This window comes from Mercenaria mercenaria, chromosome 7 (assembly GCF_021730395.1).
Source record: "Mercenaria mercenaria strain notata chromosome 7, MADL_Memer_1, whole genome shotgun sequence".
Taxonomy (NCBI): Eukaryota; Metazoa; Mollusca; class Bivalvia; order Venerida; family Veneridae; genus Mercenaria; species Mercenaria mercenaria.
Genome location: NC_069367.1, coordinates 38,249,964 through 38,276,431, shown reverse-complemented (window position 1 = coordinate 38,276,431; position 26,468 = coordinate 38,249,964). Strand labels below are relative to the sequence as shown.

General features: G+C 36.4%; 3 protein-coding genes across 3 annotated transcripts; 1 reads left to right on the top strand and 2 right to left on the bottom strand.

Annotated features, from left to right (window-relative positions):
- Nucleotides 1–790: 790 nt before the first annotated feature.
- LOC128558535 (uncharacterized protein DDB_G0283697-like) lies at nucleotides 791–16,248 on the bottom strand. Its single transcript, XM_053548147.1, has 2 exons — nucleotides 16,187–16,248; nucleotides 791–3,042 (listed from the first exon to the last, which is right to left on the bottom strand). Exon 2 carries the CDS (start codon nucleotides 3,034–3,036, stop codon nucleotides 1,006–1,008), a length of 2,031 nt encoding a protein of 676 aa, XP_053404122.1. The 5' UTR covers nucleotides 3,037–3,042; nucleotides 16,187–16,248; the 3' UTR covers nucleotides 791–1,005.
- LOC128558536 (zinc finger X-chromosomal protein-like) lies at nucleotides 12,846–14,234 on the bottom strand. Its single transcript, XM_053548148.1, has one exon. The coding sequence runs from the start codon at nucleotides 14,225–14,227 to the stop codon at nucleotides 12,857–12,859; it is 1,371 nt and encodes a 456-aa protein (XP_053404123.1). The 5' UTR covers nucleotides 14,228–14,234; the 3' UTR covers nucleotides 12,846–12,856.
- Nucleotides 16,249–17,228: 980 nt separating the features above from the next.
- On the top strand, nucleotides 17,229–26,124 carry LOC123555466 (uncharacterized). The gene is made up of 6 exons (XM_045346079.2): nucleotides 17,229–17,389; nucleotides 21,040–21,346; nucleotides 22,174–22,327; nucleotides 22,963–23,142; nucleotides 24,014–24,214; nucleotides 25,060–26,124. The coding sequence occupies exons 2-6, from the start codon at nucleotides 21,050–21,052 to the stop codon at nucleotides 25,233–25,235; spliced, it is 1,008 nt and encodes a 335-aa protein (XP_045202014.2). The 5' UTR covers nucleotides 17,229–17,389; nucleotides 21,040–21,049; the 3' UTR covers nucleotides 25,236–26,124.
- The last annotated feature ends 344 nt before the right edge of the window (nucleotides 26,125–26,468 follow it).

The following is a 26,468-nucleotide window of genomic DNA, read 5'->3' as shown; positions in this document are numbered from 1 at the left end:
ACCTTTTTATATATGCGCGTTCCGTGGCAGAGCGTTAACGCATTACGGCCCCAAAACGGATAATTCAAATTGAAATGACGTCAACGTGAAAAAACAACTCGGATATTCCCGCGCATTTCATGGAAATTTAATGACGTTGAGGGATAATGTATTCATTTATTCGTTTTTTCACGTTTTATGCTAGAATAGCGTTAGCGCATGTTATTTTCGTGTTATAACATCTTCAGAATCCCTCGGGATACGTTGGTACCCTCGCCCTACGGGCTCGGGCACCAACCAATCCCTCGAGATTCTGCAGACGTTATAACACGAAAAAACATGCGTTATCCCTATATTCTTATTTGAAAAATTCATGCACATTTCCGTTAAAACAAAGCAATATTAACGTCATATCAGCATTATTATTTGGCGCCATCCAGGCGCATGGTGAAAGAGCTCTACCACGTGTGATCTATTATGGTTCGAAATCGAAATGATATACACAACGGCAATAAACTTAATTCACACACTCTGTTTAATAACTCACCAGACGTCACTTCCGCGTGTTACTTCCCGTATTTTAACATTGTTAAGGCACGGTCACGTCGACCTTCTAAATTTTAGCGCCATACATGCGCCATGAAATATTTCATCAACCTGTTTACATAAAAAAAACAAATTAGCCCTTGAGAATAATTCCACAGGCGTACAACCATATGTTAATACATGGTTCTGCTATATATACATTATTTTTTAATTGAAAAAAAAAATCCTGTTTGAATTATGAAGAATCAATTACTGTCATCAGGTAGATATGTAAAACTAAAACGTAGGTCAATGTATTTCATATATACTGACGTAATAGAGTACGACAAATGTATTTTCGTGCAACACTGCAGTAACAATTAAGTCATAAGAAAAAGTTCTACACACGTTTACAAGGAGGATATTTCATCAACATTTCATTTCACGTAAATGTAAATGTAAAAGGCTGTAACACAGCAACTGAAATACGATTTTTAGTTATTACGGAAACGGTTTTGAACAATGTGAACATGTTTCACAAATTTTTTCTCTAAGTTTTTTATGTTTCTTTGAAAAATGTTCCTGTATTTCTTCCCTGGTTTCAAAATGAGTACCTATCACACAAACCAAACATTCAAAGGTTGCCTCTTCACCAGTTTGATGCTCTGTGTAACACTTTCTATGTTTCTTAAAATCTTTCTTACTGAGCCTTCCAATAAGACAGTTTTCATCACTTTCTGAATACCGTAAATCCTTCTGTTGAATCGTTGCATCGTTTAATTTGTTATTTCCTGGATGCTGCGCTACTGTCCCGTGAGACAAATTTCTTCGTTTAACTTTATGTGCTGTTCTTATAGTGTCATACAAATGGGCTTCTACGTGGATTTTTAAGTGTTCCAGGTTACCTGTTTTAAAAAAGCACTTGGAGCAGGCAAATGGCCTCTTTTTGAATTCATCATCATTTTCAATCTTGGACGCACATACACTGAATATATTTAAAGCACCACTTGATTCTTCAGGGTATTGGACAGAATGTGAGTCTGTCGACCTTTTGCTTCCGCATATACTTTCAGCGTCATCTACAATTCTTAACACTTTGTCGCCCGAGTCTGTTGTTTTCAGAAGACTGGTTTCTTCATCTGTGTTGTTGCTTCCGGTTCCAATACTTTGCATGCATAAAAACATGTTATTCTCATTGTCCATAATTATACTTGTTTCGGACAGAGATGTGCTGTCTATAAGGCTGGTATAAGAATGCTCAGGTAAATTGTCGTCATCAGTACATTCTGGGATATTTATATCATTGTCATGATCATCTAAGTGTTTTTGTAATTCTTTTAAATTTCTAGCACTGAATTCACAGAAAGCACAGTTCATTAGGTTTCTTAAATATCTGTCGGAGTCTTTGGAATCTTTCTCAGTTGATGTTGCCGTTTCATTATATCCATCAGCGTTGTTCTCGGTGTGCATGTTTTTCATTATCCCTTCTTCATCTATTTCTTCTCTCTGTTCTTTACTTCTGTTTTCGCTCGTTGTGTTGTCTATATAATTGTCAGACTCGTTATTATCACTGTTACAATAAGTGTATACTTCTTGCTCAAGAGCACAGTAAATGTCTTTGTTTTCAACCTCATTTTCTACTGTATCATTACTGAGCTCATCTTCAGTGTTTTCAAACTCATCTTGAAGTTTATCTTCATAGAGCTCATCTTCATTCATATCATCTTTATAATCTGATTTGCTATATGTGTCATCTACATCCATTACTAAACATTTATTGTTTGTTTTTCTCCTTTTAGCTCTTTGGTAACTAATATCGGTGATCGATTCTTTGTCATTGAGAGTAATATGTTTATCTTCATCTTGTTGTTTAATATCGGTCATGTACCGTTCTCTGTTTTCTTTACAACATCCGGACAATTTTTGATTTCTGAATTTAGAATCCTCCACTTTTCCTTTCCGTTCGGCATGCCTGTGCTCACGTTTCATGTGTGTCACTAAATTTCCAACGTTATAAAATGGCCGGAAGCAGTAAATACAGCTATCAACAGCATTCCTATGTCTCCTCCTATGCCGAGATATATCCGAATCGTGTCTGGTCGTGTAATCACACTCCGGACACTTGTGTATCTTCCGGGCATTTTTCCGTTGGATTCCATGGACCGCCTCTTTATGACTGTTGAGATAAGCGCGTAACATAAATGGCATGTTACAAATATCACATGGGAATCGGACATCTTCGTGTCTTTTCATGTGTCGACCAAGATCCCTATGCAGTGTTGAATACGGACATTTATCACACTGGAATCTGTTCTGCTCATTACGTTTTCTCCAATGAGCAGATTTTGAGGTACTTTTTCTTTCGGCATTTTTGGGACTTGTTTTACTGGTGCTTCTCCTAGACTTCTCGTTTCGGCTTGCTGAATGTGATTCACCATTGACAATAAACTCGTTGCTTCCGTTTGTCAAGTACTGTATGAACGGGTCTACACTACGTGAGGCTGGTGACCTACATAAATACCTCTGTACCATCTTGCACTAAAAAGAGGAAAGAAAAACATTAATACGTCTAAATATTATATATTTTTAATCCTTTATTCCTGTGTCCATCTATCTAAAAAGTTTACAACAATATCAACTTCCTGGTTATATCAGGGTTTTTTTTTATACCTAAACAATAACATCCATGTTCAGGTATGATTACAATGTGCACGGTTTCAAATGTTATAAGATATATTGCAAACAGAGCACAAAATTCTAACACAAAATTACTTCACCTTATTGGTATAGTAGACACTGTCACCATGTATATGAGACGCCAATTGTCCAATAATTACGTGAACCTATGTTCATGGTCGAAAAACTAGGATTAACGATCGATAAACCAGGTTTTTCGAATACTAATCTATATTTTCCAGCGAACGCCGTAAACCATAGTTCATGCTGGTAAACGTAGGTTCACGCTTACAAACCCAAGTTCATGGTCGTAAACTAAGTTCACGTTCGTAAACTATGGCTTACGAGCGTGAACTGGGGTTCACGAGCGTAAACATAGGATAACGACCATAAACATAGGATAACGACCGAAATTCGTAGTTCAATCGAGAAAGTTTATCAAACGTAAACCATAGTTTACGGTTCGTATATAAGGATTATAAAATCAACTATGAATTTCGGGCGTGAACATGTGTTTACAGCCATGAACCTATGTTTACGAGCGTGAACCTATGTTTACGACCGTGAGCCTAGGTTTATGACCGTAAACCACAGTTTAAATTGTCCAATAATTACGTGAACCCAGGTTAACGGTCGAAATATCGATATACTAGCATTTTCGAACGTAAAAGCATATTAACTATAGTTCACGCTTGTAAATGTAGGTTCACGTTTGTAAACTCAAGTTTACGGTCGTAAAAATAGGTTGACATTCGTAAAGTATGGTTCCCGCTCACGCTCGTAAACATAAGATAAAATTTCCGGTCGTAAACATAGGTTTGCTGTGAACCATAGTTTACAGACGTGAACCTATGTATACGAGCGTGAACCTATGTTTACGACCGTTAACTTGGGTCGTAAACCCATGTTCACGGTCGTAAATCAAAGTTCATGGTCGTTAACATCTAAAACTATGCTTTACGCTCGTGAACCCAGGTTTACGCCCGTAAACATATAGGTTCACGCTCACGAACCTATGTTTACGACCGAAATTCATAGTTTAATCGAGAAACCTAGTGTATCGAACGTAAACCTGGGTTCACGAGCGTATACTATAGTTTACGCCCGTTATCTTATATTTTCGCTCGGAAATGTAGATTACTAGTAGTATTTGAAAAACCTAGTTTATAGATCGTTAATTCTAGTTTTTCGACAGTGAGCCTGGGTTCACGTAATTATTTGACAATTTGCGTGCCATACACATTTCATACTAGTAAACATTGTATATCTTGCTTATTATTTGAGTAAAACACAAGAAATATTCATGCGCGAAAGAAAACCGTTGAGTACTCAGTCTGTTAGTTGGGGTATGATGCTTGATTTCCCAGAGCAATTATTTGTTTGTTTGTTTTAGGTTTAGCGCCGTTTTTCAACAGGTCAGTTATGTAACGGCGGGCAGCTTACCTAACCAGTGTTCCTGAATTTTTAACAGTACAAACCTGTTCTCCGCAAGTAACTACCAACTTCCCCACATGAATTATCAGAGGTGGAGGACGAATGATTTTAGTCTTTTTAAAACCGGGGATCGAACTCGCAACTCCGCGATCCGTAGACCAACGCTCTCCCCACTGAGCTAAGCGGACGGGCTTCAGAGCGATTATGCCCGAAGAATGGAATAATGACCTGGGGTGGGGGTTATTCTAATGTTCAATGCAGATCCTAAAAGTGATCCGTGAAAAACTTGTAAATTTGTAAACTTTCATTTGAACTCATAGTATAGTGACGATACTTTTGATTAAGGGGGAAATTGTCATTAATGGTGCCAAAGGATGTGGTATTCTCTGGAATTTGAATGTGCGCATGTCCATCCGGAAGCAGATGTTGAGAAACGTCTTTGCATATTTATCCTTTTGGATAATTATATTGTTAATTAACGTGACTTCGGTGTGATGCTTCAGGTGAGCTTATACTGAAATAAGGGATAAAATTACCACAGAAACCCTATAAAACTTTATTGCGACAAATATGACGACATAGACGTCATGACAGCCGCGCAAGATTAATTGCTTATATCTACATACTCCCAATCCGTTCTATTGAAAACTATTGCGCGCAAAAGGAAATGCACCAAACGTTGCTAAGTGGTAATTTGCTACTGTTTTGACGACGTCCACGTGTAGTCTAGGAGAACGTTCCTTAGACTAAGATGACGTCATAGTTGTACTGTCAATAGAATGACCGTCAAGATGATTATGTTAAATACATAGAGCGTTTTTTTTTTCCATACTGTATTGATTAAACGAGCCTTGAATAAAATTATAACATGATAAAATGCGAGGCTCTGCCGAACATTATGTTAATTTTATTCAACGAGTTTAATAAATTCAATGTGAAGCGACACAAATGTAACATTCTTTTTATCACATGCAACTTTTCCTGGTGAAACATCAAACTTTCTTCTTTCTTTACTAATCATAAACCAAGTCAATTCGACCAATCTCCTATACAAAAAACGACTATAATTAAAGATGCTTTTCACAATTATTTCTAGCGGACAGATTTTTCTATAACCTCGCATATTTATAGATTGATATATCACAAGTAAAAATAAAAAATAAAAATAATAGGTACCCGTGCTTCTTTTTTCAATATTCAAAGTTCAAATTGGTATTTTTGTCTGAAGAAACAATACATACAGTACATGTCATAATAAAACAAGTGCAAACAGATATTTACTTAAAAATTCACTCTGATGTTACTGTTTTTGCATCACGTTTAATGAAACCACTATAACTATGCATAAAATGTCAACATATAGATATATTAAATACTTTTGACAGATGTCGAAAGTATCTGAAGCTCAGTGAGAAAAACACAAAGTATTTCCTAAAGATATGAAAAAATCCAGCTGACAGAATTTTACCAATATTTGTATTATGTAAGCTAGACCTAGGACTAAAAATACTAAATCAAAAAAATATATCACCCCGTGCTTGTTTTCAAGAAAAACTAAAAATTGTTCACTCCACCCACAAAAGTACTTGTTTTTTCTTACACAACAAATAAAAGCGCAGGTGCACAACTTCGCATGCTGAATTTAATTCTTGTATGGTTTATGACTCTAGGCTATACTTTTTAAGGTACATGCGACACAAATTTTTAGGCTCTTTATGTACATTTTGACTGTCAAGGGCCATAACTCTGGTCTTACTACGTGAAATCCGGGATGAGGCACAAAAGTATAACGACTTTTTTTTTTTTGCAAGTCACATTTGAACTTGAAGGAGATAAATACGTAAAGATGTTCTGGAACTTTTTGTGACTTAGAGTCGGCTGAATCATTACTCGACGAAATAGTTAAACTTGGCTGTCCACAAAGTATTCCATTCGAGCAAGATGATTTCTTGAACACGAACTTCCTACAACTACTTCTCTCATAAAACACCATCACTTTTAAAGGTAAAATATGCACGACCCATATTGTCGGTATATATGATATTTTTTGCGCAAGTGCGCTGCATATCCGACAATAATGCACCTTCGGCGGCGAATCGTTAAATTTGCTTACAGCGGTTATCACTTGCTGCGCGATTGAGTTGCGCACAAAATATTGTGATGAACTCCTTTTACGTCAAAGCTTTATTACACTAATGTATTATCAAATTTATTTAATGGATTTATTTCACTCCCACGACGTGAAACGTGATAAAACAAAATATGTACAGTTTATAAAAAAAATGTTTACCGTACACTGAATGGAAAAGAAATACAATGTAAAAATAAGATAAGAATATAGCTAGCGCGATTCATGGATTTGCCGATCCTTTCTCTGCCGTTCATTTCGCATGAACTCCGAAAAAAATATCATTTCTCATTATGTGGTAATTACATGATTCTGAGAAACACTTTAAAATTGTGGTTATTGTAAAAAAAAATCATGGTTCCTCCAAAGTGTTACAGCTTTTAGATGCTGTTATAGCAAGGTTCAGCAAAATGTCACAAAATGATTTTATGAGAAAGGATGCAAATGCTCACCATGTTAATTGTATTTCAAAATGGTTTATAATGAGATAAGATTTATAATTGCCAGCAAATTTGATTTGTTCGTGAGAAACGTCAGATGAGTAGTACTACTGTAGGCCTAAGTATTTTAAGTTTTGATATATGAGCCGCAACATGAGAAAACCAGCATCCTGCATTTGCGACCAGCATGGATCCAGACCATCCGCGCAGTCTGGTCAGGATCCATACTGTTCGCTTTCAGCCTATTGCAATTAGAGAAACCGTATGCGCAAACTGGTCTGGATCCATGTTGGTCGCAAATGCACTATGTTGGTTTTCTCATGGTGCAGCTCATATGTTTAATTGAATGAAACAAAATATAACAAACATACTTTACTTTTGAATTATCAATGTTACGAAGCCAAATAAAATCGTAGTAGGATTTTTTTTTAAATCTTGAATAAAGGCTTACTATATGATGTTTCTATGATTGCTAAAAACGTAGAGACACAGTAGGGTGAAATGTTAGGTTACACTGTTTGATATTCTGTCTATAAATTAACCAGATCTCTGAAGCTGTCGGAAACTTCTTGCTTAAAAATGGTAGATGAAAAATGGGATAGCGTGGAAACACGGGTCCCGAAACATATATGAGCCGTGCCATGGGAAAACCAACATAGTGGCTTTGCGACCAGCATGGATCCAGACCAGCCTGCGCATCCGCGCAGTCTGGTCAGGATCCTTGCTGTTCGCTAACAGTTTCTCTAATTACAACAGGCTTTGAAAGCGAACAGCATGGATCCTGACCAGACTGCGCGGATGCGCAGGCTGGTCCGGATCCATGCTGGTCGCAAACCCACTATGTTGGTTTTCTCATGGTGCGGCTCATATCTTTTATTCTTATATTAGAAAGCTTATACATACATGAATATAATTATCAGCTCTGTATACTTCTACGCTTAAGACAAAGAACGAAATACAATGTTTGTTTAAAAGTGTTAGATATCCATGATTTCCTTCTAATCTGAATACAATATCTTTACAGGACCATCTATTTTAAACCTGGATGAAATGAAAAATGAAAAAAAAAACTTGAAGGGACTACATATCAGCTAAAACAGAAATAAACCAATTAAATTTTTGTATACCACATCAATAAATGAGATTGTCCACCTGTGGTACAAAGCTTGAGTGCGAAGCGCGAGATCACGATGACGAAGCGTAAGATCACGACGACAAAGCGCGAGATCACGATGACGAGGCGTGAGATCACGATGACGAAGCGCGAGATCACGATGACAAAGCGCGAGATCACGATGACGAAGCGTAAGGTCACGATGACGAAGCGCGAGATCACGATGACGAAGCGCGCGAGATCACGATGACGAAGCGCGAGATCATGATAAAGCGCGCGAGATCACGATGACGAAGCGTGCGAGATCACGAAGACGAAGCGCGAGATCACGATGACGATGCGCGCGAGATCACGATGACGAAGCGAGAGATCACGATGACGAAGCGTAAGATCACGACGACGAAGCGCGAGATCACGATGACGAAGCACGAGATCACGATGACAAAGCGTGAAACTACAAAATTTAGGTCCGTATTCATCAATGTTTAGTCTGAATGTTGGATTTAGACTAAGAATGGCAATGTCTAGCTGTCATAACATTGTTTATAGCATACCCATATTAGAAATATAATGAAATTTTGCAAAGCTGTCTGTTACTTTATGTTAAGTTATATTAGCCTACTCTCTTGCTAAAAATTATAACAATGACATCTTGTAAAAAGAAAATCTAGCATTTTCACGCCATGTACCCGGATAATCCTAACTCTGTTCAGCGACCCTAACTCAGTGCCAACATGGCTGACAGAAAGACAATGTATGTAGTTAATTTCCTTGTCTTTTTTCATGTTTTTATGTGAGTATGCAATGTTAGCTTAAAACTTTTGATAGTCATAATATCCTGTATTGATAACATGTTTTGTGTACTAAATATTTCAATCGAAATGTCACATTATGTGGCTGGAATTCATTAAAATGTACTCAAAAAAGTCTTCAAAATGAACATGTTTTATGTTTCTAACTGTTTTAAAGTACCAGAAATTGCAGTAAGACCTTACTTATTAAATGTATTAGTTCCATAAATATCTCTTTGACAATGTTTAACAGTATCAAAGTTTGAAATTGATTTTTATAGCTTAAAAATTGTATTGATTATGGGGTGGGTTTAAATTTGCGGATAATTCCTAACTGGTATAGGAAACAGTGCTGGATAAATACGAACTTAGAATGGATAAACACCTAACCAAACGAAAACGGCTGTTCGTCTGTGCTTTTTTATGGACTGTTGATGCTCGAAGTTCTTTGATCTACCCACCCCTGCAGGGATGTGGGATTCCTATGTCCAACTTATCCGACTCGTGATTTTTTTTGCCGGCGGACAAGTGCATTTTTCATTCTGTGTGTCCGCGGACAAGCAAAATTTTTCAGGTATAAAATGAGAAAACATAAAATATCATTTAGATTGTGTGTTGCTTCAAGTGTATGGAGGTGATAAAGATAATGGGTTCTTTGACTAGGTCTCGCGCACACTGTAACTCGGTGACTATGATAAAATATCAGAGAAGATTTAGATACAAGAAGATTTATTTAACGTCGGATAAGTATAAACATATAACACTAGCTTAAAGCTATTTTCCGGAAAACACATCACATGTAAATAAGCTCGACATAAGTACATCAGCTGTAATAAAATGCAAATATGTTAAAGCACATTAAAGCAAATAAAGCATCTGGTTCTAAGTAGATAAGAAACAAATCACAAATTATCACATACATGTTACAGCGCATTAAAACAAAATAGCACATAGGTACTAGCAAATAAAAGGAAAAAGTAATTTACCACATACAGATTTAGCACATTTAAAGCAACATAAAAAAGATTAGCTGACACTACACAAAAATAGGAAGAGTCACATTTTACAACATGCATTTAAAAAAAACATAAAAGAAGAAATCATATACATGCTAAAGGGAACATAAGAACTACTTAAAGTAGCTGAAGAAAAATATTTACATCATCAGCATATGGCATACTGTAACTAAAACTAAAAAAGGAAAACAAGGGTTACACACAGAGAACTAAAAGGACATTTAAAGACATCAGAAATGTAAACAACTTAAAAAAAGTATTATGACAAGTTTGTAAGTAGAATTCCAACAGCTGAGACAATAAGTCACTGTCAAAGGAAATATTTGAGCCAGTAGTCAGCCAAATTAAAATCAAAAGCACACAGAGATCGCAAGTATGACTAAAACAAGTCGGAACGTTTTAAGAGTCTTTCTCTGAATTCATCTGGCTTTGCACCATTGCGTGGGCAGTGTTTCGGGCATGACCTCAAAAGATCCCGAACACTGCTTACGCGATTTCAGACTTTTATAAATGTTAAAAGGCAAATATTTCAACAGTTTATTTTTACCACAGTTACTGTGATATGCTTTTCTTTTCATTGCCCTAAATAAAGAACTCGATCTCCAGTCTATTTGCGCTTTCATGAAGGTTTGATATTACAAATCAGAGCAAGTGAAATTTGACTATGGACAAGTGGATTTTTAAGTTTCGTGGACAAGTGAAAAATGTAAGGATACCCACACCCCTGTCCCGTCAGTCCATGCATCACTCCCCCACCCCACCACACCACACCACACACACACTTTTCTTCCCTATTTACCGTCTGAAAAATATCATATTTAATAATTGATCATAAATCTAATCCCATTTAAACAATTTCAAAAATATTCCATTAGCACCTCTATAAAAATCTCTTACACTACACGATATACAAGATTTGAAACAAACACAATTCTTCTGAAACAGTGTGTGCGTGTGTGTGTGTGTGCGTGCGTGCGTGCGTGCGTGCGTGTCTGTGTGTGTGTGTGTGTGTGTGTGTGTGTGAGCTTCGAACATCGGTGGTATTAAATAATTTCTTATATAAATATAATAATTTTGACTTTTATACTGGGTTATTTTTGAGGGTTTATCCAGATTTTTCCAAACATTGCTATTTGCATAATATTAAAATTATGAAAAAATATTTGACTGTAGTGGGCATACATATAACATCTTGTAAAATTAATGACAAACAATTAATGAAGATTTTTATCCTTACATTTTTCACTTGTCCACGGAACTTAAACCGACAATACCGCTTATAAAGTAATGTTTACAATAATCACACCATGTACATGTCAACTCATTCATTTCTATAGAATACATGTCAGTTAGGTGTTTATCCGTCACGCAATTTCGTGTAAGTTAGGTTTTTATCCATTCCTCATGTAAACTGAGTTCGGTTTTTATCAACTCAAAGTTAGGTTTTTATCCCTTTTCTCGCTGTCAGTACATTTGAACATGTATTGTGTCAACATGTAGTGGGTTAACAACATAGTGTAAACGGTCCTATAAAGCAGTATATCTTTGCTTTCAAACAACAAAATACTCGAGGCATCAAAAGCATAGAAGTATTTTTAAGGATTTTTTGTAAAAGTTTTCATTGAAAAAGTTGCCTTGTTCGTCGTTTTTCCACCTGAAAACACAAGGGTTGATATATTTAACATGATGCATTTTGAAATAAATATACACTTGATCAATGGAGATAGATATAACTACAGAAACATTCCTTTATACATCGTAATTACACAGAAAACAAAGTTGTATCGGCTTTATATCCGCCATGTTGGCACTGAGTTAGGGTCGCTGAACAGAGTTAAGATTATCCGGGTACATGGCGTGTAAATGGGTACCAGCAAATTGCTGTGTGTAAGGTATAACTGGTTTTACTGTTCTTAAAATAGGGTCACTCAAAAGCTCTACATATTGTTTCACAAAGCGACGGTAAATAAAATTTACCTTTAATACACAAAAACTATATCGATTTATACACTACAAACCAAAATATTTCAAATCATATTTCTCTAATAACTGTGGTTCATTTTACAGATACTGCTTCTCGTAGTTTTTCTTAAGCATTGAGAACACATAGAATCTACACCTATTATGAATACATATTGATTTACACGTAAAACATATATGTGTCAGTAATATTACAGCTCAGGTGGTTGTAATTCGACATTATCGCATGGCTCTTCTTAAAGATTTACTTTTCCTTGTGTCTTCCAGATTTATATATTACAAACCTTCAATATATTACAAACCTTCAGTCTTAAAATTTGACCGTTTCTATGACTGTATGTTCATGCAATATGTTTTAGAAAATTGCATTGCATGTGTCCGTCCGTCCTTTAGACATGGTACTTTAACTTTAAAATCAGGTTACATTTCATTTCTGACACTGTTCCCATCTTGTTTCGAAGAGATGAGCCTCAACATGAATTTTCAGATACTCTAAATTACTTGTCATAAAGAAACATTTAGAACATGCAAATGGTTTCATCGGAAATAAGTCACTGGATTGAGACTCAAATTTAGCAACACAACCATTCAAAATTGTGACCGCATCAACAAACTCATCTGTGTCTATATCAACAACACTTTCAGCATCTAAACAATCGTCATTTTTTATTATGTCAGTTGAATATGTATCATTTTGCACCTTACCATCAGGTTTATTGTTTTTTAGTTCTGTTTTCTCGAATATTTGTTCCACACCGTTGTTTGTAGCGTTTTTAACTGATTGGAACATCGTCTTCAGTTTCCATTTCGTCGTCTACATCTGTATCGCTATCTGTATCGCTTTGTTGCAAGTCATTATTCGTGTTTGAAGTTTCTACGTCTTGAATAAACGCCTCATCACTTTCCGATGCAGATCGAGTACTGTCTTCTACTTCATGTAACATCATGTTAACTTCATCATCGATTATAGTTATGCTTCTTCCAGAAAGATTACTATTTTCAACATAGTCTACATTTACGTTATCAAGGTCATTTTCCCTGCTCACTCGTTCAATGTCTGTGTCACTTTCATCGGATAATTCAACAATATCATGTTCGTCTAGATGCTGTTTCAGATCATTATAAAACGACGTACTAAAGCCACAGAATGCACACTTTTTCATTTGTCTCGGATCTACTCTTTTAGAATTTTTTTCTTCTTGACAGGTGAGGTCGTGTTGACATATCATTTTATTTGTCTTTCCAATAACTGAACGAATATCTTTTCCTGTCTTGTCAGCGTTTTCTGTATAGAGGTCAGCTGAATCTTTTCCTGTTTGCGATGGTTTGTTTTTCTTCTTAAATGTTACTTTGTCCCTACCGCGTTTATTATTTACACTTTTTTGCCTTGAGCTTCCGTCCTCATAGAGGACACATTGTTTCAATGCCTGCATTTGGTTTGATATCTTACATTCCTCTTCTGAATAGGAATCTTTACATTCCCTATCCGTAGTGTTATCGTTGACTCTGTACTTTGTCACATCGTTTGTTTCTGTAACACTTTCTGCTTCTTTACATGTTTCCACACTTCGCTTTTCATTTGAATTTGCTGACTGTACATCAGTATCACCATGCTCGCGTTTTATATGCTCCTTTAATCTGCCCAAGTGACAAAAAGGTCGGTGGCAATATTTACAACTGTCTAGTGCCGAATCATGCCTTCTCCTGTGTCTCGCCATATCCGAGCTGTGCCTAGTTTTATATTCGCATTTCTCGCAATTTCTCCACACAATCTTATCAGATGGGCGTTTTATCCCATGTGCTGATTCTTTATGCCCGTTTAAATGTCCTAATGTCATGAAAGGCATATTGCATTCGGAGCAGGCGAAGCTTTTCTTCTTGTGTCTCTCTAGGTGTCGTCGAAAATCGCATCTGTATAAAGTTGAGAACGGACATTGGCTACATTTATAGATTTTATTTGTATCAACTTTAGATTTCTTTGTTTTCTTTCTGGACTTTTTTCCAGAAATAGTCCTATTGTTCAAATCTTGTTGTTTATCCGCTTCTAATCTATTTATGCTCCCTTTCGTCAGGTACTGAATAAATGGATCATCCATTTCAGTCGCCGAAGCTATGGACATGGGTGACGTAGGATCAAGTTCCATTTTTAGCTGCAATGCAGAGTGTTTTCAAAGTAACAGATGTCTACTGTAAGTGGAATATTCCAGTCATACGTACTCAAAAGAGGCTGTCGACATATAAAAATTATCCGAAGGTATAATATATCTAGCTGTTTGTCCTAACAATTCTAAATACCGGTAGCAAAGATTTGTACGGAAAAAGTACACATAAAATACTATTTCTTTATAATTAAAATGTGTGGCACAATAAAGATATATCAGTAAGTTTACATGTTCTTAATATTTTTATGGCAAAATTATATTTTAGATTTTTTATCTGAAATGTACCCGAGAAGCAAAAATTAAAAGTATAACTAGAGCTGTCTTCTGCATAATCATCTAAATAGTAAGTCCATGAAGTCCGTCTTTATATACTGTTTACTCACTATAAATATACCTTTGAAGAGTAAAAAGGCTGATTTTGGGTAATTCAAGGATCATAATTCTGAAGTACCTGCTGGGGCGATGATTTGGCTAGTTAATGAACTTAGCCGAGGAGTTATGGTCAAAAACATTTGGTAAAGATCGTATGAGAACTGTTCGATTGAGAGCACGGACAAGAGTAAAAAGGCCGATTTTCGGCAATTCAAGGGTCATTATTCTTTGGCGATTTGGCTAGTAATCGAACTTGGCCAAGGACTTATTGGCAAACACATTTGTTCAAGTTTGGCGAAGATCAAATGAGAACTGTTCAACTTAGAGCGCCGACAAGAATAAAATGGCCGATTTTCGGAAATTCAAGGGCCATTATTCCGAAGTTTGGTGAAGATCGGATAAGAAATGTTTGACTTAGAGCGTGGACAAGATTTGTGACAGACACACCGCAGACACACACACAGACAGGAGTAAAGCAGACACACACACAGACAGGAGTAAATCAAGACATAATTAAATATACTAGTATATCATACTCCGATTATGTCCCATTTATACAAAGACTGTGTAGAGACACGTTTTGAGCAATGTTCTGTTATATGTGCTAGCTAGTTGTTATGGGGTTTTTTTAAGTTAAGGCCTAACTTTCCTCTGATTTCTGTCTTGCTTTTTTTAAAGTTCGTTATTAAATTTGTAATGAGATTAAGTTTATAGGTCACTTTTTACAGCATTGGGTTTGGGTGAGCCTTTTAACGACGTGGTTAAAGTGTCCTCCTACGGAGAAAAATGTATGAGGTTCGGTCCCCTGCAGGGACTTTGGTATTTTCTCATTAATGTTTACTTCAATATAGGTGTTAAGATCAAATGTGTTCTCATAGCAGATTCAAACATGTCACTGTTAGGGATATGTGGAATGATAAAGAGTTTGCATTTGAAGCTAAAAATTCCAGAAATCCACGGAAAACGCTTTTGCAAAAAAAAAAATGAATCAAGCAATATTTAAAGAAAAGCATGAAAAATGCACAAAGGAAGCAAGACGTACCGAAAATATAGATAAATTAGAATCGTATTATGAAGTTATTTAAATGAATGATTACATTATTTTGGATTTTGTGCAAAAGGCACAACATATATCCAGATCAGGTAGAATGCACTTTAGAGGTCCCCGGAAGTTTATAATGCACGTGCACAGCTAGTTGGGTTGTGGGGTAAATTGGAGGGGAGGGGGGAGGGGGCAACAGTCCCAACTTCAACTTCAACTTTAAACTGCCGTAAAATCAATGCTTATTAAACTTGGCAGGATTAAAATCTAAAAATAAAGTTACCCCGTATAACTTTTAATTTTTAAGACATTTTAAACTCCTGTTATGTTAGGGTCTGCATTACGGATATTTTCTGTAACTGTTTATAAAGTACGTGCTATGCACTCATTATGAAAACAAGAATTAAATCTAATAAAAATAACAAAATCAATAAACTGATTACACATCTACTTGACCAAATTACCTACTAAAGATTCTGAATATATAATATATAAATTGTTAAATTCATTTAATTCAATTTTCTTACCTAAAATAATCGGGAAAGTCCTGTACAGATAGGGAGTTCCATCCTAAAATTTTGGTACGTTCCCTTACGTGAAGAATTTTACGGAAGTGACGTAAGATGACGTCAGTTACGTACAAAATGGCGCTAGTCCATGGCGCTAGTCCATTTCGTGTCGCTATGGAATGATTAAAACAATTAAATTAATACAGCAAAGAACCTCAACATTGTTTCTTTTGTAACACTGACTAGAACTATAAATTGCACTCAAAAGATAAGTTTATCATACTTAACTTAAACTGAATAGCAATATATTGAACATTGAAGAAAACACTACAATGCAATGTTTTACTTGTTTCCAATACTGCGAGCTACTTTCTGTAATATACTTTCTACTTTCTGTAATATACTTAAGGAAAATCATACATATATTTAACTGAGACTCGTGACATTGTATGCAAGACAGAATGTCTGGTGAGGACCTCTGTCTCCCTTTCTCCACTAACAAAACAAATATGTTGTTACGTATTTACTTGTAAAAAGGTAGGCCTACCATGTCATGTGAAAAAATCATTTACAACTGAACTTTGTGTATGTACTCTTATGTTACTGTAACATGTAACCAGAGTAAAATAAAGTGATGTTATGCTATGTTATGTTATGTTAGTAACAATATAGATGTTAATAGTTTGATAATCTTATTAATTCCAATGCCGCAAAAATCGCATTGCATTGTATATTATTCAATCGTCTTTCTATTTAGTTATACATTTACTACTGTTTATTTATGTATTTATTTATTTGTTTCTATTTCCTTGTTTAGTGTTTCTCTAAAAACATTGCAACTTCATTGTTTTGACATTCAGTGGTCAGTTTGACCGCTACCCAGCGGTGCACTGTTATTTCTGATTCACTGACTGATTATGTAGGTTAAAATCGATATAATCGCCTCCAAGAGCATTTTATTTACTCGGTATACTATTTCAAGTACTGACCAAATAATCGTTTTTTCCAATAGGTATTTACTTTTACCCGTATTCTATAAAAGCAGAGCGTCAGTCAAGTGAGAAAAGTACAATGATTCTTTATACCAAATTATACACTCCCAATTAATCGCGATCTGTTTGGTGGCCTTGGCGTGTCACGTCGAGTTCAGTTGTATTTGGATTCTATTTTATTTGGACATATCATTCAATTTACTGGATGAAAACGGAATAATTTCCAAAGGTAAGCCTGTTATAGTGTATTTAATTATCAGTGGATGAGTGAAATGTACATGACTAATACAAAGTTCAAAAATCAACGCTTAGTATAATCAGATAATACTATATATATATTTATTGGACAAAGGCTGACCGTGTTATGTTCTGTGGTATAATACAAATAAAAGAACCTTTTCGACATTACGGATATAAACAGCGTGAATTGCGCAATTTCATAAATTACTGATACTGCTGAATGAGGCTACAAGGCTGTAATTCCAATATGACTTGATTCCGAGACCTTCGTAAGGAGTGAGCCCTGCCTTGTCAACTATATCAACGCTCAGTTATTTCTAAAGTTTTATACTGTTTATGTTAACATAGAAAACAAGAGCTGTCTCCATAGGATGACACATGCCCCCGATGGCACTTTGAATGAATAGTTATGGCCGATGTTAGAGTTTAGGACGTTTGACCTACGGACCTGGGTCTTGCGCGCGACACGTGGTCTTACTGTGCCACACATTCATGCGTAGTTATTTTAAAATCCATGCATGAATGACAAAGATATGGACCTGACACGCCCATCAATGCACTATCATGAAATATGACCTTTAACGTCTAAGTGTGACCTTGACCTTTGAGCTACAGACCTGGGTCTTGCACGCGACACGTCGTCTTACTGTGCCACACATTCATGCATAGTTATTTGAAAATCCATCCATGGATGACAAAGATATGGACCGGACACGCCCAACTATCATGAAAAATGACCTTTAACGTCTAAGTGTGACCTTGAACTTTAAGCTACGGACCTGGGTCTGCGCGCGACACGTCCGTCTTACTGTGGTACACATTCATGCCAAGTTATTTGAAAATCCATCCATCGATGACAAAGATATGGAGTGGACACGCCCAACTATCATGAAAAATGACCTTTAACGTCTAAGTGTGACCTTGACCTTTGAGCTACGGACCTGGGTCTTGCGCGCGACACGTCGTCTTACTGTGGTACACATTCATGCCAAGTTATTTGAAAATCCATCCATCGATGACAAAGATATGGACCGGACACGCCCAACTATCATGAAAAATGACCTTTAACGTCTAAGTGTGACCTTGACCTTTGAGCTACGGACCTGGGTCTTGCGCGCGACACGTCGTCTTACTGTGGTACACATTCATGCCAAGTTATTTGAAAATCCATCCATCGATGACAAAGATATGGACCGGACACGCCCAACTATCATGAAAAATGACCTTTAACGTCTAAGTGTGACCTTGACCTTTGAGCTACGGACCTGGGTCTTGCGCGCGACACGTCGTCTTACTGTGGTACACATTCATGCCAAGTTATTTGAAAATCCATCCATCGATGACAAAGATATGGACCGGACACGAAAATTGTGGACAGACCGACAGACCGACAGACAGACGGTTCAAAAACTATATGCCTCCCTTCGGGGGCATAAAAATCGGTGACATTAATATGTTTAGTTTTAATATATTTATTCCCAAAATAAAGTTCATACATTAATACACCTGTATACAGTAATCAAAGATACCAATAATGGAAGACAAGTCTAATAGACTTCTTCTTCATGGTGCGTCTTTTGAAAACGGAAAACATAATCTACCTGGATTTCCTGAACGTCTATATATTTCATATAGATATCCTACCTTTTCTTTTAGGGTTTGAAGCTTCTGCAGAATAGACTAGAATTATTTTTACGAAGTTTTAATATGAAAATGTAAACATACACATTATTCATTTTTCTACTTGTTTACTCTCTTTTACATGTGTTCAGGTATTTATATTATCAAGTATTTAATCGGTTTTTACTGAAAGCGAAAGAAAAAGAATTGAAAGTTTCAATACCCGGGGCCATTTTTGATACCTTTAACAAAAAACCCGAATTACCAGTTTGTACTAAATTTCTTTCGGAATCGTGAGAAACTGTTTCATCGGAGGTTATTCTTTCGGGTGGTCAAAAACGAAATGGACAAAGACATTTTATAAGTAGCGATTTGTAGAAACAATTTGAGACGCGCCATGAGAAAACCAACATAGTGGCTTTGCGACCAGCATGGATCCAGACCAGCTTGCGCATCCGCACAGTCTTGTCAGGATCTAACCTGTTCGCTTCTGGATCCATGCTGGTCGCAAAGCCATTATGTTGGTTTTCTCATGGCGTGGCTCATTTGTTTATTCAAGTAATTTTGGTTTCATATCCGTATTCTTGACCCATCTCAACAAAAACGATAATCCTAAAACTTATTAAAACATCCAAGGCTGTTTGTTTTAACCTTTAGCATGCTAGGTAAATTGTCGTCTGCTGGAAATGTCGTCTGCTAAAATTGTTAAGTTCATTCAATTTGCTCCAAAATTGGAAGAAATATTGTCAGAGTAGCAAACAGCTTGGAACCTGATCAGACGCCGATTTAATCGGCGTCTGATCTGGTTCCAAGCTGTTTGCAAAGGCTGTTAAATTCGCCTGCAGCAGGCTAAGAGTTAATAAATTTAGATGCCGTAGTATGCCTAATGTAGCAACAACCGACGGAATTTATTTTTGAATTTTATAAGTGCATTCGGATAAATATCATTTATAATAATTATAAATCTAATTAACCAACTGTACACAACATTATACATATGTTGTATATTATAAAAATGTATCAAATATTGAATTAACATATCACTTGTGTCCAGGTTCTGTGAAATGCCAACCTACATTCGTTTTCGATGATGATAAGTAACACCGAAATCACGCTGAAAACCATGACACTTTGCCAGTCAGAAACCCGTTACTAGGGTTCGTCCGAAACCATTTCTTCGTGTGACCGACACCCAAAATCGCTCATTAATTACAATCATATCTGCCTTAGATACCAAATGTGACCAGAGGCCATCTAATTATAAAGACTAATAGTTTAGTTTCATTTCAGCTATATAATAGAAGATGTACTTTTCGCTCACCTATGTACGGTGTATATATACAGATTTAAATACATGCTTTAATATCGCAAAACCTACCTGCAATTGATATCTTTATGGTAGAGCAAACTTTTCATTTCATATTTTATAAAGTTTCTCTGCGTGAGAGAATGCATTAGAAAATAAGATTGCCATCTCAACTGATTTACCAAAAATATTTATAATAGCCACTTTCTGTGTTGTGTGAACTTGAGTGGGTAGATTCAAGTTTCTCTTTAACAAATCATTATTAGCATGATTTATTTTCGCCCACATTCGTATATTACAAAATCTGACTGAATGCTTGAGCAAATTAAATAATATTTTACCTAAATATTGTACAGTATAACGTTACCTCCATTGCATTGAATTTTATCTCCTGAATATTGGTTAAATTACAGAGGACCTTGTGCAATTTCTGTACAAGTCCTTCATATTGACTGATAGTATTAATAATTCTGATAGTATTAATAATTCATTTTGCGGCTATAACCACTTTTCAACAATTTTATCGCCCAGTCCCTTGATGTCAAAGGTGTAATACGGATAGAATTGATTTTGCTAACAATGACAATTGCATATATAAAATGTATCAATATATTTGCACAAAATATAATTAGTTTTGCTAACAGTGACCTTTACATATATAAAATGTATCAATATATTTGCACAGATACTTACTGTTTGTTTTAATATTTCAGATAGCTAAGCATGAGTACATTGCAACCGGTTTTGCTCTTCCTGTTTCTACACGTGCTTGTAGCAGACGACATCTCCCACCTCCACAATGAAGGATCAATTGAATATGATAAATATTCACGTGCAGTAAACAAACTTGGACCTAGAAACAGATATAGGAATAATCGAAAGAAGCAGACGACAAGCTCCACCGCAGCTGATGAGGAATATTATGTTACGCAATGTGGCTATGACAACGTACAGCAACCAGACGGTCCAAGCGTCCAGGTTCTTGGAGTTTCTCTGCAATTCCCCGGAGCGACACTGGTGGTAAGTTATACTTTAGTGCATGTTCTCTTACATAAGGTCAATATGAGCAAAAGATTGAGGTTTTATGTTATAAAGGGAAACATGTCCGTTCACCTAACTTGGAAGAAAATTGACTTCACAGACATCAGCAAACAGTGAAATATAAACCTAGTAGTAAGAAAGTATAGTGTAACTCAAATTCATCAAACATTATCGTTATAACTTTTCGTCTCGTCTGCAGCAGTAAGTGGATGTAATTTGTTAGTTATTTCAAACGAATTATTGCGTTTGTTTTAAATATTGCTTCATTTTATTAACGTTGATCAGTAAGTAACGTACACAGCGTTTCCGGGTGAGGTACTTGCACTTAATTATTCTCCACAAGTAACTGACAACATCCACACATGAATCAGCGGCGGGATCGTAAGATTGTCACGGAGAACATCCCCCCCCCCCTCCCCCACTCCCCCCGTGAGATCCCTTGACAAGTAAAACTATTTGCTCCTGAGCTAATCATCTGAATGGAGATAATTTATTTAACATTTATTGAATGGCTTTCCGGTTAGTAGTCAAAACTGTTGCCTGGGGTCCGGAGGACAGAAATGAAACCCTTTAGACATTTGACCAGCAGGTCATTCAGACCTCGGGCAATAGTTTTGGCTATTGACCGGCATGTCATTTAGTAAATGTTTTGTTACATGCCATGAGAAATAATTTTCATAATATAGAACATATACTGGTCAACAGTACAAACTAAGGACTGGCAATTTATGTAAGGACTCATGTAATAATATATTTATAAAACGAATCGACATATGATTTGACTATATATCTGTTACCTGTTGCAGGCTGCAAAACTTCTACATCTCCTGGTTAGATTTATGCCACGTACGCTCTATCTGAAGATTGTCGAGAAAAACACGGTGGGCATATTTCCTACAATTCAACTACCAGCAAATCTATTTACAGACTTCACAGACAACATGCCGTCAATTTGTGGAGGTAATATTACAATTAAATGAACAGATCGTATTCAGTGCAATTCCAGAGTATATAACCTTACATCATGTCCTAGTGGTTAACATATCCGACTAGAGAAGTCGAAGCTTCGAATCCCACTTGAAGCAATTCTGATATGTTCAGCCAGTCAAGAATAGATCTAAACACAGAGCTCCGAATTCAGGTGTTTAGACGGAGTAGGGGCTATGACTAGTTCAAGAATAGTTACCGATTGCCTACCTGCCTAAAGCCTGGCATGAAATGTATGCTAAATGTATGTGAACAAAGCAAGTGCGACTGTGGTACGCTTAAGACACCGGTCAATAGCCCAGCAATATTACCGTTTATTTTTCCTCGGCTTGATATCTTGTAGTACGTGCGTGCTCTTCATATTTCTGTGAATTATCTTCAGTCTATATAGATTTTTACATCTCGGTTAAGGAATATCAATTTCTTTATTAAATAACAGTAAATATTCTTTAAAAGCACGGTTTATATTTCACAAATAAATACGAACTGACAGAAATCAAGATAGATAGAAATCCGGTCCTTGTGTGATATTCGTAACGTAATGAATAAGTGAAGTTACTAGTAAAATAAAAAAAGTGGTGGTATGCATATCCGGATTTCTGTTTCAGGAAGGTGTGGAATTCAGCGACAAGGGGGTGAAGAAGTTGACTGTGATCAATGGTGTACCACACCAGACTATCCTTACCAATCTTTAAAATACTCTATTAACTATCTTTGGGCTTACGGGAATTTTTCTAGATTGTTTGTCGTAGAGACCAACGTCATTTGCCTAGGGTTCAATCCTTCAGGTAAGTCTTTCTTCTTCTTCTTCTTCAAATTACTACACTCCTTCATAGCTTTGAGGATTATGTGTAGGGTTCGGTGAAAGTTACAAAACTGACCTTGGGAATGTCCGTAGTTCTACCTAAATGGGCACTCCTTTCCACGCTAGAATGTTGCCCGTATGATTGTATCTGTTTGTAAAACGTTAATATCATCATCAGGTCAGATATAGGATGCCGTCACACAGTCTACGAAATTGACAGTATTGTGCTGTATTGCAAGATATAGGTATAGGCGTGCAATCAAAGATTACGCTATTCATAGTGCTTCAAGAATCCCGATGTGGGATAACTTTCAGAAGACTTTCAACACACATGATATGATTTATTTCCCTTAGATTGCATTTTTAGCACTAGGGCTATCTTGTAATTTATGACGGTAAACTGTTTGAAACAGTGCTAAATAAGTGCATAACGTTAGTACATTGTCAGCAACCTAGATAATCCAGAATTTCTTGAACGATAATAAATTGAACTATACTTCTAACTAAAAGTTTGCTTTAGCAGAGATGAGTGATGTTCTCACTGAAAAATTTTAATCGAAGAATTCTCACCACAAATTTAGTTTGATCATAATTTGCCGAAACTGTCAAGACCAAATGAAATTTGAGCCGCACCATGAGAAAACCAACATAGTGCATTTTGCGACCAGCATGGATCCAGACCAGCCTGCTGTTTGCTTTCAAAGCTTTTTGCAACTAGAGAAACCGTTGGCGAACAGCATGGACTGAGGGGATGCGCAGGCTGGTCTGGATCTATGCTGGTCGTAAATGCACTATGTTGGTGTTCTCATTCTGCGGCTCTTTTTTATATCAAGCAATAATTTGTATAATTTCAGGGTCTGAAAATTTACTAATAAGAGAGTTTGGGTTTATGATGATGGCGAGAATTTTAGACAATCAGACAGTGACAGACATCCGGGATGCTTATACATCTGCTGTAGGGAATGCCACGTGGGAGACAATGAAGAACGAATACGAATATTTCATTGTTGGAACATTGGCATGGTTCAATGGCGTTGGAAGCACCAATACGTTAAGTATGTTTTTGTTTCTTTTCGCTTTTACAATAATTAGTTATTTAAGCTCGGTTATGATAAAAGTTTCAGGCTAATTTGAACCACTCTCGAGTCCGCTTCCTGGAAAAAATACTGGTGTGATATTAAGTGTGGACGTGAACCTAGTGGGGCTTGAATCCACGACCCTGGGATTAGCGGCCGACACTTTAAGCACTAGACCACCGCCTGAGAGCCATTATGGAACTAGGTGTGTCATATAACTGGACACCCCTACAACCATTTATTGACATTTTTATATACCTTATCTTTACTTCATATATTGGTATTTTCATTTCTTCTATATTTTTCAAGAATTAATACGTACCATCTTCATTTCTTTTGCTTCGTCTTAAGTGTTCACTATTCCTCAGTAAATATACCTGTTCTTAAAATTCAGTCATTCTAGGTTTTTTAGGGTTGTCGATAAGTTGTTGAGCTGTATTCCGCCACGGCTAAATATCTATATGCATCGAAACTTGTCAACGGGATTGATTTTCATACAGTGAAATGCAAGTCCGGTGTAGTAAAGTGGACAAAGAAAAAAAAAAGACATTTCCAAACTATTTTATTCTAACCCGCCACAACCCAGGTACCAAACCCAGTATGCACAGATGAAGTGAAAAAAAAATACCACTAGTTTTTGTTTGCTGCTGCTGCTGTTTTTTTTTTTGGTTTTTGTGTTGTTTTTTTGGGGGGTGGGGGAGGGTGTGGTGGTGTGGGGGAGGGCTTTTTTCGACTGCACTTCACTACACCGCGGAAGCGAGATATACCGCCCTATACATCCTGTCAATATTGACATTTCAAAAATATTCTATTTCTATTTTCAGAGGGTATGGCGTGTTTGAACATATTTGGAAACAACGGTATCAGGCTGTGTTCGGATGAATTTGGACAAAGGCAATTCATAAAACAGAAAGACCTGAAATTGTACAACATACTGAATTATGTATATAACAATAAAAGAGAGTATGTAAACGCTGACACCTCCATCTGTGAGTGGTAACAAAAGTCAGAGTTGCGCCAACGCTATGAACAATGAGTATGGTTATTTACATTTCTAAAATATTTTGGATCTATTAATTCCTAAGGGATGAAAGCCTTGTTTGTCTGTTTTTGTTTATCGGCATTATCCGGCGATCTCATTCATCAGAGGTTCGTCAAAATCGCGTTACGAACAACTAGGAGACCATGGTGGACCTCTTGTTTGCGAGAATGGCGGTCTTGGACTTGCAAGAGAAGTAATGATTTACGCAAATTTTCATCTGAAAAAAGAACACAATAACCACAAAACTTTTAACTACCAACGAAAAACGTCTGTGACTGTAAAAATACAGTAATACATCAACGATGTGACCAGAAACTAAATGTCTTACATGTTAGACTCTGGTTGTAGGTCCCCTATATGCAGATGGAAATCTCAGGTTAAGGTTAAACGTTTTGGTGGTAACGAGGTTCTGCTGGAATAAGTATATTCTTGATGAACGTCGGTGTATGAAAACAGATGAACGTCGGTGTATGAAAACAGATGAACGTCGGTGTATGAAAACAGATGAACGTCGGTGTATAAAAACATAAGGACATATCAGTTAGATTGTGTTCATCATACAGGTAGTTAAAAAAGGGACTTTGACATAACAAACATTTGAGAATGTTGTTAATACATATATCCCTAACAAGATTTCTAGAAATACGACTTTTAGGTAGTGAACTAGTGATAGATATGTGATGGATTAAGTAAATTGATGTCAGTTTATACCTAATGTCTAAATAGCAGTTCTTGCAAAATATTTGATGGTTCATTGTAGAATTTATTATATAATTATCATAATTTTTTGAAACGTGTCTTTGTTGTTGTCTTTTGAAGTGTCTTACCAAATTAAACTTGTATTGTATGCTTGTATTTTTATTAGCTCGACTATTCGAAGAATAGTCTAGCTATTCTACTCACCCTGGCGTCGGCGTCGGCGTCGGCGTCACACCTTGGTTAAGTTTTTGCATGCAAGTACATACAGCTATCATTTAAAGGCATATAGCTTTGAAACTTATTTATTCTTTTTCTAGGTCAATTACCAACCTCTCTGGGTCAAGTCCCATAACTCTGACATGTATTTTGAGCAAATTATGCCCCCTTTTGGACTTAGAAAATTTTGGTTCAAGTTTTACATGCAAGTTACTATCTCCAAAACTAATGCAGATATTGAATTGAAACTTCACATGTGTCTTCGGGGTTATAAAA

What these genes read in the sequence shown, in the direction of transcription:
- LOC128558535 (XM_053548147.1), bottom strand. Translation starts at nt 3,036, where the DNA reads ATGGTACAGAGGTATTTATGTAGGTCACCAGCCTCACGTAGTGTAGAC.
- LOC128558536 (XM_053548148.1), bottom strand. Translation starts at nt 14,227, where the DNA reads ATGGAACTTGATCCTACGTCACCCATGTCCATAGCTTCGGCGACTGAA.
- LOC123555466 (XM_045346079.2), top strand. Translation starts at nt 21,050, where the DNA reads ATGAGTACATTGCAACCGGTTTTGCTCTTCCTGTTTCTACACGTGCTT. An exon ending in TCCCCGGAGCGACACTGGTG is followed by an intron (nt 21,347 to 22,173) that starts GTAAGTTATACT and finishes TACCTGTTGCAG; the next exon opens with GCTGCAAAACTTCTACATCT. An exon ending in TGGAAGCACCAATACGTTAA is followed by an intron (nt 24,215 to 25,059) that starts GTATGTTTTTGT and finishes TTCTATTTTCAG; the next exon opens with AGGGTATGGCGTGTTTGAAC.